At 35.4% G+C, this 15,476-nt stretch overlaps 1 protein-coding gene across 1 annotated transcript in view; it reads right to left on the reverse strand.

Moving 5' to 3' along the window:
- LOC127621577 (synaptosomal-associated protein 25-A) overlaps positions 1-15,476 on the reverse strand; it is a 46,133-nt gene that overhangs the window by 9,269 nt on the left and 21,388 nt on the right. The window contains exons 2-5 of the mRNA XM_052095234.1: positions 14,090-14,233; positions 10,463-10,504; positions 6,355-6,403; positions 1,586-1,703 (exon numbers count right to left, since the gene is read on the reverse strand). Of these exons, the coding sequence (XP_051951194.1) occupies positions 1,586-1,703; positions 6,355-6,403; positions 10,463-10,504; positions 14,090-14,161 (281 nt within the window). The 5' untranslated portion in view covers positions 14,162-14,233. The remainder of the gene's footprint in view (positions 1-1,585; positions 1,704-6,354; positions 6,404-10,462; positions 10,505-14,089; positions 14,234-15,476) is intronic.

Genomic DNA, 15,476 nt, shown 5'->3' on the forward strand with positions numbered 1-15,476 from the left:
GGGTTCATGCTCATTTGTGCCACGGCATCAGCCAGGGATGTCTCCACTTTATCTTTCTCTGCCTGACCTAGATCTGCTCCCCTTGGGGAACCAGCAAAAGCATTGAGACTCTCCGTTAAAAACTCAGAACTCTGTGTCCTGTACTCTGCCAAACCATCCCTGCCCACACAGAGAGCGACAGGCTTGAAAATGTTGCATCATCTGAGTTACTTTCATAATGGAGTTGGTCATCAGCATTGTTACTATATTTACTGTGCATTATCATTTAACAGGTAGCAGCAATGTCAGTATCATTAGCAAGAGATGCATAAGCATGCATTTGGCATTCAGGGACATGCTATTGCAGTCATACAGGTAGCATTGATGGATGTGCTTTCAAAGTTGCAAAAAAATAAACAGACCTGTAAGCAAGGCTGTAACCATGTCTTGAACATTGGGGGGGGGGGTCATCAAACCATTTTGGGAGTGGGGGGGTCATAGGTGTTAAGGTCACAAATATAATGGTCCTCTTTGGTTCTTTAATATAGTAAAGGCGCTGAACGCAATAATTTTCTGAATAAAGGCTTGATATGTGAAAAAGGCCCAAAAATTTTACATTTTTGGTTTTAAAAGATACATGTAATTTTAAAGTTCACACAGTACAAGACAAACTCTGTGTCTGCATTGCTAGCAATTTGCCTGTTTCAGTCATCTTTTATTTAATTTTGTGCTGTCTAAAAGAAAAGATGAATAGAATTTGAATTTCTTATCATCACTGATGTATCTGTAAAATGACATGACTGTGTCAGCTGGCTAGCAAAAATAAATACTACCTGTAGTTAGTGTATGCTTTCTTATGTTACTATAGAAGATCTTGGTCTTTTTAGCAGACGCTGCCATTATACATAATTAAAGTTTATTGGTTGAACAAATATTCTATATTTGAAATTAAGTGTAATTTAAAAGAACTAGAGCTCACCAGAGGATATCAAATGTAAAAATAATTACTATTAAAGGGATAGTTCGCCCAGAAATGAAAATTCTGTCATCATATACGCACCCTCATGTTGGCCAAACCCCATATGACTTTCTTTGTTCTGTGGAACACAGAAACAGATATTAGGCAGAATGACATCCTCATTCACCTTTCACTTTCATTATAGATAAAAGATTAAATGAAAGTGAATGGTATTGAGGCTAACATTCTACCTCACATCTCCTTTGTGTTTCATGGAAGAAAGAAACTCATGTGAGTTTGGAACAACATGCGGATGAGTAAATGATGACAGAATTTTCATTTGTGGGTGAACTATACCTTTAAAAATGTATTTACTAATTTGTATGTTTTTGTTTGTTTATTGCTCAACTTTGGCACATCCATGCAGTTTTGCTGTCTATCGAGGTTCCAGAGCAAAGGCAATTGTGCTGCTGTACTTCTGTGAGCATGTGTGACCATGCATCATGCTCACTGGCTTATCTGGTGTTCAATCTTTACTTAGGATCATTGGATCATCTGGGTGCTCCTGACAAGATCAACAGGCCGCTATGAGGCCTCTATAAATGGCTTTCTTTTAGGTAGGCAGTCAGGCAGGCAAGCAGCACCTACTTGTTACATGGACAGGAACAAAGACCACAGAATTTTCCTAGATCGTTCAAATTCTTTTCTGCATCCTTCATGTCCTTATTGATTTGGTCCATTCCCTCCTCGATGCGCTCCAGTTGCTCTGATTAAACAACAAGTAATTTATCCCCCACAGAACGAGAGCAGGAAAATAAAGGAAGGAGGAAAGAGAGGACAAAGAAGAGAAGACAAAAACTTCAGACACTCACTGTGACAAAAGGAAACCAAAAAAAAAAAAAAAAAAAAAACAGACGCCACCACATACGTATGACCCTTTCGTCACATGGTCAGTACCTACTTGTTACACGGACATATGAAAAGGCCACAGCATTTCCCTAAATCTTTTAAATTTTTCTCGGCCTCCTTCATGTCTTGGTTGATATGGTTCATGCCATCTTCAACACGATCGAGTTGTTCTGGTCAGAACAAAGGGATGACAGCAGTGGAATGAATTTTATTGGCCCTTTTTCAACAATATATGAGAAATGAGCACTGCTGAAAAGGAATGTGCAATTGCTATATGCATCTAGAGGGGATGCATGCATTAGAATGGACCTAGATGCAAAAAAGAGTTAGAAAAGAGTTACAATACCAATGTTTTCAGAAATACATTCAGTATTTAAAGATGCACTAAAGGAATCATTCACCCAAATATGAAAATGTTGCCATTATTTACTCAGCTTCATTTCCTGTTCCTATCCCAAATTACTTTATTGCATCTGTGGAACACAAAAGGGACATTTTTGAATAATATACTGGCCACTTTTATCCATATAGTGTAATTGAATGAGGACTGGGGCTGTTAAGGTAAAAAACCAATTATCCAATGAATATTCTTACATACTGAACATTACTGCAAAAATGCACTTTACCATGCACAATACATATACTGCCAGTCAAACTGTTGCTGCTACTCTACATCTGTCACATTGTACTATTTCATATCATATACATATTTTGTACATATATTCTCTTTCCCCTATTTTATTGTGTATTTTATTGGTTTTTAAATGGGCATTTTTAAATAGTTTTTTTTTTAATTGTGGTTTTATTTCTATCCTTATCTATATACAGTATATATATATAAAATCTTTATCGTAAACTGTGGGGAGCAAAGTCATATGAAGAATTTCACTACATGTCGTACTGTGTATGGTTATGTATGTGACAAATAAAACTTGAAACTTATAGTGTTATATTCTGACAGAAATCTAAGTCCTAATTCACTGAAAATCTTGATATCTGCCCTAGCTGTCATTGGCGCATGAATCAAACTGGTCCAGTTCTTAAGTTCAACTGGTAATAGTGGTTGAAGGAATATTCCAGGTGCAATACAAGTTTAGCTCAATCAACAGGATTTTTGGCATAATGTTGATTACCACAACAAAGTATTTTAACTCATCCCTCTTTTTCTTAAAAAAAAAGAGCTTAATTTGAGTTTACAGTGAGGCGCTTACAATGGAAGTAAATGGGGGCCAGTTTTTTTAGGGTTTAAAGGCAGAAATGTGAAGCTTATAGTTTTATAAAAGCACTTGCATTAATTCTTCTGTTAAAACTAATGCATTATTTGAGCTGGAAAGTAGTTTAAATCATTGTTTTTACATTGTCATGACAACGATGTTGTAAAACTAGATATAACATTACACAGAAAATGTTAGTCAGTGATTTTATCACATTAAAACCATGTTAACACACTTATTGTTTATGTCTTGTGGCTTTACTTTTGAATCAGTGAGTATTTTATTGTTTAAAGATTGGCCCCATTCACTTCCATTGTAAGTGCCTCACTAAACCCAGATTTCTGCTATTTTTAAAGAAAAGGAGGGACGAGTTGGAATACTTTTGTGTGGTAATTAACATTATGCCACAAATGCTGTCGAATGAGCTTAACTTGTATTGAACCTAGAATATCCTTTAATAGCCCATCAAAGGAGAAAATTATTAGTGAAAAATGACGATTTTGATCTGTTATTGTATGGCTTCAGAAGACTTGGAATATAAGTTGTATGGACTATTTTCAGGATACTTTAATGGTACGTTTTAACACTTTCATTATACGGAAAAGAGGCCAGGATATTCTTCAAAAATTCACCTTTGCATTCTATGGAAGAAAGAAAGTTATAAAAGTTTAGAATGACATGAAGTTGAGTAAATGATTACAGAAATTTCATTTTTAATTGAACTATCCCTTTAACATTTAATGCTTGGAAAAGTGGATGAAGTCATTGAGGACAAAGCTAAAGGCAGTTCAAGCTTGCTTTGATTTTGATCCCAACAGCCAGTAGCAGACTGAGACAGCGTCTGCTGCAGGAGGGCGGCAGTTCAGAGATCTGTCTCTTTAATTAGACCTTGGCGCAGAATAAAGACTGCCCTGATCTCTCCCAAAATGTAGGGGCTGCAGCTTGTTTACTCATTTGTTGAAAGCAGACAGACTTCTTTTCTCCTCTGTACAATGAAAGAGGTTGCAGCTCATAGTTTGTTTGTCTCTGTGTAGGGGATGATATGGCTGAGGTGCTGGGTGACCTGTGGTGATCCAGTCTGACATTTTGTCGTGCAGACAGGGTGTGTTCGATATTGTTAAGAGGTTTAGTGAAGGTATTAGTCACAGTGAAGGGTGAGGCAAACTGAGAATGGTTTGAGGGGAAAGAAGCCTACCACATTAGCTACTTTTGTTTAATCCCTGGCATTCGATGATGCTTTAATTGTTTGTTTGTTTGTTTATTGTTTCATTTTGTGAAAAAACAATTAACTTTTTTAAAAATTCTATATATTCTAATTTAAAATTTAAAACAAGAATTTAAATTATATTCCATGATAACACTAGAAAGACTCACGTCAAAGAGAAAGACAAGCTTAGGTTTTGTCCACACAGGCAGCATAATGCGATTTTTTTGGCATATCCAACTGACATCTGTTTAGTTGTTTGTAGTCTCAACAGCAAATAAATAAAATGCATGAAATTAGATTTTTACAAATGAGCCAACAATATACAGGTCTAGTTGTCACACAAATAAATTAAAAGTCCAATTGTGCAAATGTGTGTTTTCTCTAGCAGAGGTTTTATGATGGTTTCAGACACCTAGTTCAATTATTGTGTCATCTACTCTCCAAAGTACATTTTTACTATCACAATATTTATAGGCTATAATAGGATTTTCAATGCAGGCATAGATTGATAGAGAGGTGTAGATTTTGTTTTGATGGTTGTAATGATGGGGAGACGTTTCCTTGCCACCCCACAATGTTCACATGAAACCTCCACCACTGGTTTAGTAGCAGGTTCCACTGTGATACAAGATGTCACAAAACATGTTTAATGAACTGTATTTTTTTTGTTGTCCTGGGCAAGAATGGTAAAATGGTCAATAGCTTTTTTGTAGCTATCTTAAAGGTATGTAGCTAAAAATATGCGTACACTGATAAATATTTACTGGAGTAGTGTGACAACTATCCCTGATGTCCCATATGTGGTTTAATCTGATTTTTAGAATTGTGTTTCAATCTGAATGGTCAGAAAAGTAGAAGTAGTTTTATTGTACAACAAAACACAGTAGTCTTTGTCAGAATCTCACACTTTCTAATTTTGTCTCATGCGGTATGCAGGTCAGCACTGCAGTGATATGTCATAATAATGCACAATATTAACTTTTTTACTTTCTTAATTAAAAGGTAAATATTGCCTCTTGGCATTTTTCTGACATTGAAACAATAAGTATGGAAATCGATGTACAGTACCGGTAGATGTAATTACTGACTACAGAGTATCAACAAACTCATCCTATTGCATTTCAAGATTGTCAGTCCTGAAGATAGGATTTGAAAAACAAATCAGTTTTATGTACAGTGTGAACAAAGCCCTAGTATTACCTCTAAGTTGAGAGTTTCATTTAAATAGTCTTTAGGCAATAGTTTAAGGGGGTGGACCTGTAAGATCTCATACCCCTTATGACAAGAATAGCAGAGAGGGGATCTTCCACAAAGGAGCCAATCAGAGGGCCTCTAAGAAGCTAATACTTATAGCATGAACAATTATATAATTTACTACATCACACTAAGCTAAACAAGCTAACATTTGCTTTTAACATGGAAGCAAGACAGTAACATCCTCATAGATACTTTGATGGCCCATTTCAACTTTTTACAGATTAAAAATTTGGCCAGGGATTATACAAAAGAGTATTAGTGCAGTTAATGGAAAAGAGTGTCATTTGTCATTACCAGCTAAATCGATCGTTGCTTTAATTTGTTTTCTTAAAGTCCCTTTATTTTATTGTTAAAAAGCTGGACTAAAATCTATGACGGCAACTACATGAAGTAAATATATTTTAGATGCAGAAATTAAATGGAGAGTTGCAGTGGCCAGTCCTGTTTCTTTGGTAAAAACAGTATCATTGAAAGCATATCAAATTAAAGAGAAAAACGTGTTTGCAAAAGACTGAAAAGATTTAGTGTTACTTCAAAGAAAGCAGAGGAAAACAAAAATGAATTGCATTTCATATTAATTACTGTAACTGACAGACTGCATTAGTCAACTGAATTAGCTAAAATAACCATTGATTAATAATTAACTTATGACAATTTAGGAGGCACAATGGTTGTATTTTACAAAGTATAACCAATCAAAAGACAAATTGTATTGACATTTTATTTAAAATGTTAACAATACTGTTCTATGGATGTAACATATTTAAATTACAATGTGCCAAGACTGTAAAAAATAGTGCTGTCAACATCTAAAATACACCCACACTTACCTCCCTGCTCATCCAGCATAACCAAAGTCCTGATCCCAGCATCTTTACTCTATGCATCAAGAGCCATGACGAGGAAGGTGGAAAAGAAAGTGCAAAATACATAAGGGCAAAGAAAAAAGAGGTAAGATCAGCAAGAGTAACTCAAGATTAATTCCAGAACTAGTCTACAGAGAAAGGTTGTCAGGACAGTCACAATATATGGTGTCCCTTTTAAGCCTGTTCTTTAAAAAAAAAGGAAAATTCTCCCCTTTTCTCCCCAATTTGGCATGCCCAATTCCCACTACTTAGTAGATCCTCGTGGTGGCACGGTTACTCACCTCAATCCAGGTGACGGAGGACAAGTCTCAGTTGCCTCCGCCTATGAGACAGTCAATACACTCACTACACTCTTATCACATGACTCATTGTGCATGACACCGCGGAGACTCACAGCACGTGGAAGCTCATGCTACTCTCCGCGATCCACGTACAACTTACCCCATGCCCCATTGAGAGCGAGAACCCCTAATCATGACCACAAGGAGGTTACCCTATGTGACTCTACCCTGCCTAGCAACCGGGCCAATTTAGTTGCTTAGGAGTCCTGGCTGGAGTCACTCAGCACGCCCTGGATTCAAACTCGTGACTCCAGGGGTGGTAGTCAGTGTCAATACTCGCTGAGATACCCAGGCCCCATGAACCTGTTCTTTTTACGCTATACTACTGAAATCAAAACCTAAGAAATTGCATAACTTTCTTCTCTTTTACTTCGACCAAAAAAGTAGATCTAATTACAGTCCTGATCAATATTGTTTGTAAATGCACGCTCTGCGCTAATGTGAGAATCTATGTGGAGGCTTTTGTGAGCTCACTGACCAGAATTTGAACTGAAACAGACAGCCCCTGAATATGTTAGATTTATAACTAGATTTAGACAAAATGACAAGAGAATGCTAGCATGCCATTCATAATGAAGCGGTATGAAAGTCAATCAATGAAATAAGCAATATTCGGAAGGATTGTGCCTAAATGAGTCCACTATGTGAGTTACACTCGTACATAAGACACAGAGTTATTAGGGGATATTAAAAGCAAAGGCGTAAAGACAACTATACAGTAGATGTGCTCTGGAATTCCAATTCATATCTTGCTCTAGATGTCTGAAGTGTTTATAATTTAATAGCGCCCTTTACATGTTAATGTTATAAATCAGTGCTGTGGGTGCGAGCCAAAGGGGTGAGGCTCAATGAAGGATGAAGACATTCAATATATTACTCACTGAATCATTAATTGTCTTTACTATAAGAATAAGCTTTAGGAGGCCCTCATCCATCACTGTTTGGTCACTGGTGTCCCAAATCTTCTACAACAACACCAGTATTGGGGAGTACTTAACTAAAAAATCTGATATATGAAAGTCCAGTATATGAAACATATCTATAATCCATGTATGGTTTTTACTGAAAAGTAACATACTTGAACATATTTGCTACATATCAGTCTGTCATTCAGCCACATTTATATATGTAGCACATTAAAAAACAACAACTGTTGGCCAAAGTGCTATAAAATTAAACTAGTTAAAAAACATATTTTTCAAAATATAGACTCTAGGCTATCATTAAAGGGTTAACCTTTCGACGCACTGAGTCATGTTACAAAACAATATGGTCCTGATCTCAGCTGAATTTGTCTTTGGGAGAAACAGCAACAAAACTACATCTGGTAAGAAAACTAATTTACGTTTTAACAAATAAAACCTGTTTGAGTCAAACGAGTAGTCTCTAGTTTCATACGATTTGGCATTTTATAAATGTCATAAATTTATCACGAAACAGCACACTGTTAAACACAATGACCACATACATGGACCATAAGCTTATTTTCCTTAAAATATCCTATATTCATTGTGCATTATCACATTGAGAGTCAATGGATGCATCCAAAAACTGGAAAATGTTGCTCTCAGGGGCTGTATATGGAGTTAGGATGAAAATAAGGTACATTTCAAACTGTTCAGAATGCAGTGCAGACAGACAGCACACTGGAGGTTAAATATCTAATTAGTGAGCAAGGGAGCATCCTATAGCTTTCCTATACAGCCAAGTGCATTCACTCCTAACAGCCGGTCAAAAGTTCAGTTTCAGTCTGCAGATGATATTTGGACCACTCAATATGTTTTGTAGACATGGGACAATGGTAATCAGTACATAGATTCAGAATGTTTTGTGCCAAAAAAATTTGTTTAACATGGTTGGCAGTGATTGGATGATGTTGGCCATTACGTTGAATCAGAATAATTTATGCTAAATTATGATTTAATGTCTGTTACGTCTCAAAAACATGAATAACCAACACTCCTGGAAACATAATAAAATATTTGATTTTAAAATCTGACTTTCTATAGCTTGGCATTATTAAAAAATGTCACAACTTAGTCCAACTGTCCACAAATGTGGACAGACATTTTTAGGAAAACTATAGGGGCTTTTTTTTTTTTGCATGTTTCTTAGGGCTACTAGTTACAAATCAAAAAGGGAAATGGAAAATGCAACCAGCAGTCATGCTTGGGTGTCTGGAGGATATATACTGTATATTCATAAATGGCCATATTTCAGATTTCTGTTTGGGACAGTAGCAATAGCAAAATTATGAGTGCCATGACAGTAGTTCAGCTGTTTTAATGATAGCTTCTACTGTAATAAGCTACTTTATACAAACAGCAGCGGTTTAGTGGGACATTTCAAGGAAATGCATCTTCTGCAGTATAAGGGAAATCATAATATCGATATTTGGGATAATCATAAGGCTTGGTGGTGCATAAATCAGGTGGACATGAAGCAGCACCCTCCTCCCTTCAGATGGGATCACAAAGTGCCCTAAATGGGTCCTTGGGGATTCATTTGTTTGTGCCATAAACGCTGAATTTCCACACCGCAGTAAAAGCCTGGAACAAACTCGATGCTGGCATAAATAATGAAAGTGATTTACCTCTGTTTTGGCCAAACACAGGAATACTGCTGATCTATTAGGGCTGAGATATCTGCAAGTTTTGATTGGTCTAACTAAAAACATGAAAATGGCTGCCATCTATCAAGTGATAGGCTGACACAGCTTGTATCTCAGACCAACTGTGTCAGCAGCGCCAATCTATACTTGATCTCTCTTATATTTGATACAGCCCTCGCTCTCCAGCTTTCTTTCTTCTTTTTCTCTGTCCATGTTTGTCAGGCTCTGAATCCTGAGGCGACTTGTATATTTGTCAATTCAAAGGAGACTTATCATGTCCCACATTTGCCAGTAATGGAAATGGGGAGGTGCTCTTTGCAGAGATATGGGCCGTGATTATCAACATGACCTTGAGATTTTCGGCGGAGACTTCATTATAGTTCTCTGTCCCTCAGGTATACACACCTTTTTCCCTTTCTGCCTCTCTCTCTCTCTCTCTCACACACACACAAAACCTCAACCCATGATAAACAAGATTAGGAAAGCCCATCTTTTGCTTAGCTTAACTGTCTATCTGCAGACTAATGCTATACAAAAAGTAAGATATGTTATATACTATAAGATCTAAGGATCTTAGGGTCCTTGTCCTCATCATATTGATCTGTTTCCATTGACATTCCTTCTCTTGTTTCTCAGTTTGACCATATCATTATTTTAAATGTAATTTATAACTCATAAATAATCTTTGTTGTTGTTGTTGAATTAATATACCCAAATATAATTGGCAGGCTATCATGTCTCATATTGTTTGTCCCTATTCCCTCCTAGTGGGTTCACCTGGATTATACCACATAATGCAGTTCACTTGGGATTTTTGTAATTTATTATTTTTTTCCATCTCAGAATATATTGTCAGCAAAACAAAGTTGAGTGAAAAGTTCAATTCTACCTTCTGCATCATAATGTTTCTTTATTTCACATTTTTTTAAATCCTAAAGCTTTCTATTCATTTTTATTATTTAAAATACAATTTTCAGTACCAGATTTTCAGTGTGGACTCTAGGACCCCACTGTATGTTAAACACTTCTAGAATAAAGGGTCCTCTTATGCAGTTTGTGTTGACTTATGTCGCAAGAAATAATTTTGCTAAATATAATGTCTTTGCTGTCTTTCTCTTACCTCTTCCACTAGTTGAAGCATACGGCGGGTGCTCTCCAGTGACTGTGGGGGGAGAAAAGAGATGTTAAAAACAGAATTCATTAGGAAATTACAGAGATAAAGACCACTGCAAGCAATTCTAATAAACACTATAATCAATAAACAATTAATTAATTTTATACAGCATGCATTTACCCAAATGTTGAACAAACTACAAAAACAGAAATGTGAACTTGTACTCCGTACAAAATGTTGCTTTGATTTTATTTATGTGCTAGAATTTCACAATTCCTCTGAAGCTGTAAAAGTAATAAACTCCTTATTAAGAACTGATTTGCCCCCAGGGATAATTTTAAGGGGCCTTTTCTTTTTTATCAGGCCATTAAATGGAACAAATAAAAATAATAAAAGATTTTGAACACACTACATGTTATCCATTTATATAAAATACTTTAATTTAATCAATTAATTAAAGTGGTCAATACAGTGTCTAAACCCATAATTAGAAAAGGCTAGAAACAAATATTATGAAGTATATCAAATGTTAAATAATACATAAAAAAGAGGAATGTTTAGGTGGATTTTTTTTTTGTACCCACATTTTAAATATTCTGGGGTATTTTTTGCCCTAAGCCCTGGTTTATTTCTGACCCTGATGTTCATAAACAGGAATGGGTGGCATAATTGTAGATAAATCAACCCACATGTGTTTCATTTGGACATGGCCTAAGAGACTTTGTTTATTCAGCTCAGAGGGAACTAAAGAGCCAAAATCAATGCCCTACAAAAATACTAGAATTGTGAAAGCTCCTTGTCTCTCTCTTCTAACTAAAAATTAAAGGAATAGTTCACTCAAAAATCGTCACTTACTCATCCTCATGCCATCCCAGATGTGTATAACTTTCTTTCTTCTGCAGAATATAAGCAAAGATTTTTCAAAGAATATCTTAGCTCTGTAGGTCCATTCAATGCAAGTGATGGTTTACAGAACTTTGCAGCACCAAAAAGCAAATAAATGCAGCATAAAACTAATCCAAAAACTCCAGTGGTTTAATCAATGTCTTCTGAAGTGATCCAATCAGTTTTGAGTGAAAAACAGACCAAAATATAATTCCTTTTTCACTGTACATCTTGCCATTGCACTCTCTAGACACAATCAATATCCAAGCTCGATTACACTTTGGGTTGGGGAGTAATGGAATACATCTAACAGGATTATGTATTTAAAATACAAAATATAAGATTGATCCACTACAGTTACAATTTAAATAATTGCAATTTAGAATACGATTACATTCAAAAAGTATTTTGATTACTGAAGAGATTATTTTATTGTCATTTGTTTCATTAAATATTTAGTCCTTTTAGATGGAAAATATTTATACATATAAATGATACGATCCAAAGTGCATTTAAACAGTGGTGAAACACTTTCTTATGATGTGTTTTATTCATACGAGCAGACAGAGAAGTAAGTTTGAAGTAAGTTTGGAGCAAAAGAACTAGAAGTAAACCTTGTGTAAATTGTCAGCTTTACGCTAAGCTAAAATGCTATTTCTATTTTACATGCACGTTACCAGATACAATAATTGTTTTAATCAAGAAAATTCATGTAAGATCATAATTTAGTTTTTTCTAGTAAGACCTATGATATTAGGGCAAAAATCATATTCTTGATAATGTTTTTTTTATTTTTTCCTGTAAAAATATAGAAAAATCCTTAAAACAAGAGAAATTTGATTGATCTAGTTTTAGAAACAACACTGCATAAGTTATTTAGGTTTTTCAGAGAATGTATTTTTAACATGTTTGTCTTACTGTACTGACAGAGTTTTTATAGACAAAACTATTGAAAAAATCTACCAGTACTGAAGAATTAATCTGGTATTTAGAATAAATTACTGACCTTGAGTAATCTAATATAATATGTTACAAAGTACATTTTACAGCCTGTATTCTGTTATCTGTAGTGGAATAGATTTAAAAATTAACCCTCCCAACCCTGTTAACGCATGCGCTAGATGGTGCTAAGAAGTGTAATCCAGCTTGAAATCATGATTGTCAAGGAGACTGTGTCAAGATGTACAGTGAAAAGAGAGTTATATTCTGGTCTGTTTTCATCTAAAACCAACTGGATCACTTAAGACATGGATTTAACCACTGGAGTCTTATGGATTACTTTTATGCTGCATTTATGTGCTTTTTTTAAGATTTTCATCACAATTTACTTGGATTGTTTAGACCTACAGAGTAAGTTTTCTAAACACCTTAATTTATGTTCTGCAGAAGAAAGAAAGTCAAACAAATCTGGGATGGCATGAGGGTGAGTAAATTATGAGATAATTTTTATTTTTGGGTGAACTATCCCTTTAAAGGGACACCCAAAACTGAAAAATGCTGTCATAATTTACTCCACCCCCCATTTTGCTCCAAACCTGTATAACTTTCTTTCTTCTGTAGAACCCCAAAAGAAGATGCTAAGCAGAATATTAGCCTCAATTACCATTTACTTGCATTGCATCTTTTTTCCAAACACTGAAAGTAAATGGTGACTGAGGCTAACACATTTCCTAACATCTCCTTTTGTGTTCACAGAAGAAAGTCAGTCATACAGGCTGGAACATCATGAAGGTGAATACATGATGACAACATTTTTGGGGTGAGCTATCTTTTTAAGAATTCTGAACACATTTCAACACAATATTTGTAGTTGTTTATTTGAGTAATTTATAGCATTTTCTACACAAATGTCATGGCTCTTATTAATTCAGATATCTATGGATAAAAAGGCCTGATATATTTGCAGTGTGGAGTACTGTTTGCGTTATAATATTCTGCTCAGCTGTGAGAATCATAGTGTGGGGTGGCAGTGAGAAGCTTCATCAAGCTGCAAACACACACTAGCACCACCCCCAGCTCTTATACACACACACACACACACACACACACATGGAAAATGCTACAGCGTTATGTAAGGTTGGGTACAGGTGAACCCTCCTAAAATACCTGACACACACATACGCACATTCACATATGGACCCTGACAACTCACAGTCCTAGGCTAGCACACAGAAAAGACTGTATAAAAATAAAGAAATCTGTGGCCTAAATTACACTAGTCAGTTATAATGTATGCTATTCCAGCAATTCATCCAAGCCTTAATCAGCAGATGATAAAACCTTGCAATAATAAACAACTTCTAATAGTGTCAGCAATCTGATGAGGAGCAAAACAAATGTAAATTCTGCTGAACAAAATTGACTTAAAAAATGAACAAATGCTAAATTAAACAAAAATGTTAGATGAGAGTCATTTATTTTAGTATTCTTCTTGATTTATCATTATCAGTCAATTCAGAGACAAGTGATAAATAGTTCTAAATAGGATCTGCAAAGCTGTCATTGCTGCACATGGAGGATTGTTTTGATGAGAACTCTTTGAAGTAGTTTAAGAAGGTCTGAATATTTGTTTTCAAATTAAAATAGTCATTTTTCACGTTATTAATGTTCTGACTATACATTGTGATCAGTTAAATGCCACTTTGGTGAATTCAAGTACCAATTTCTTTCCATAAGAGCACAATCTGTACAATATTCCAAACTTTTGGCCACCAGTGAAGTTTAAATAGAGGCCGTTAATGTCCTCACCTCATCGCCTAGCTGGTCTGCACGTTGCTGCATGTCCGATAGTTCATTGCGCATATCCGAATCATCTGCCATGGCTGCTGGATGGGCTGGGTGGAGCTGGTCTCCAACTGGGAAGAGTGGGTCTTACTGGAGATCTGGGGGAAGCTGAAATAAATCGAAAAATGGGAAGGAAAAAGAAAAACATTAAACATTTAATAAAAAAGTTCAGAATTAATATTTCTAATACCCATACATTGCTCTTCAAAAAGTCTAATAATCTAAGGGGGATATCTTCAAAAATGTGAAGCAAATACATTTTTGATGTAAAATGAAGAAGAAATATTTCTAGCTCACTAATCAAATGTATGCAAATTTGTGACATTGACCATGTTAAATCTGTTTGGCAATAGGTCAGATTTCCTTCGGCAACAAGATGCGCTTTGGAACATTTTCAAATCATGCTGTGACAACATGTTTTTGCAAAATATGATGATTTATGTTGAGTCCATGCCAGCTTGCATGCTGTCATTTGGGCAAAAGGGGGACACACCTAAAACTATTACATTCTTCAATATGCATTTTATATGGAGTGGTGGTGGTGTAGTGGGCTATAGCACAGAGCTGGTAAGCAGAATTGTGTCCTTGAGCAAGCACTTAAATCCAGGTTGCTCCAGGGGGATTGTCCCTGTAATAAGTCGACTGTAAGTCACTTTGGATAAAAGCGTCTGCCAATGTTATAATGAAAAAAATAAATACAAAAAATAAAAGCATTTTCATGATTGGACTTTCTTAGAACTAAATCATCACAAGTGGTGAATTAATATGTATGTAGTTAATATGCACAACATTATTCTGGTATTTATCTAACACTACATGTTAGCTCACTGTCAAGCAGTTGTAGTTATTACATGAACGCTACAAAGAAAAATATCTTATAAAAAAAAAAAATTATGCTGTGCCAGTGACAAGCCGGCCTTTAAATAAGCAAGCCATGCTGATAAACTATAGAGATAACAGAGAAAACAAATCACAAAAACCACATAATTGTCATATTAGAGTAACATCTTATTTATAGCTCTACTATACACTATGCATCTCAGCCACGGTGACCACTATTTAAATTCTTAAAAATTATAGTCTATTATTGAGCCTAACATCTTACTCTTGTCTAACAACTCATTCAAATATAAAAATGACAAATTTTAATCAATATATCAAATCATTCTGTGAATTTTTGTTAGGGATTCTTGAGGAGTCGTACATGCTTCTGACGTAATTATTCAGTTCAAACGGGGTAGAAAGTCCTGTGCATTTGCGGCTAACGTAACAGCACTTTTTCTGCACTCTTTTATTTCTCTCAATGCGATATCGCCATCTTTGGCCGCGTTAACGTTATAAATGCAGTTCC

This window comes from Xyrauchen texanus, chromosome 28 (genome assembly GCF_025860055.1).
Source record: "Xyrauchen texanus isolate HMW12.3.18 chromosome 28, RBS_HiC_50CHRs, whole genome shotgun sequence".
NCBI lineage: Eukaryota > Metazoa > Chordata > Actinopteri > Cypriniformes > Catostomidae > Xyrauchen > Xyrauchen texanus.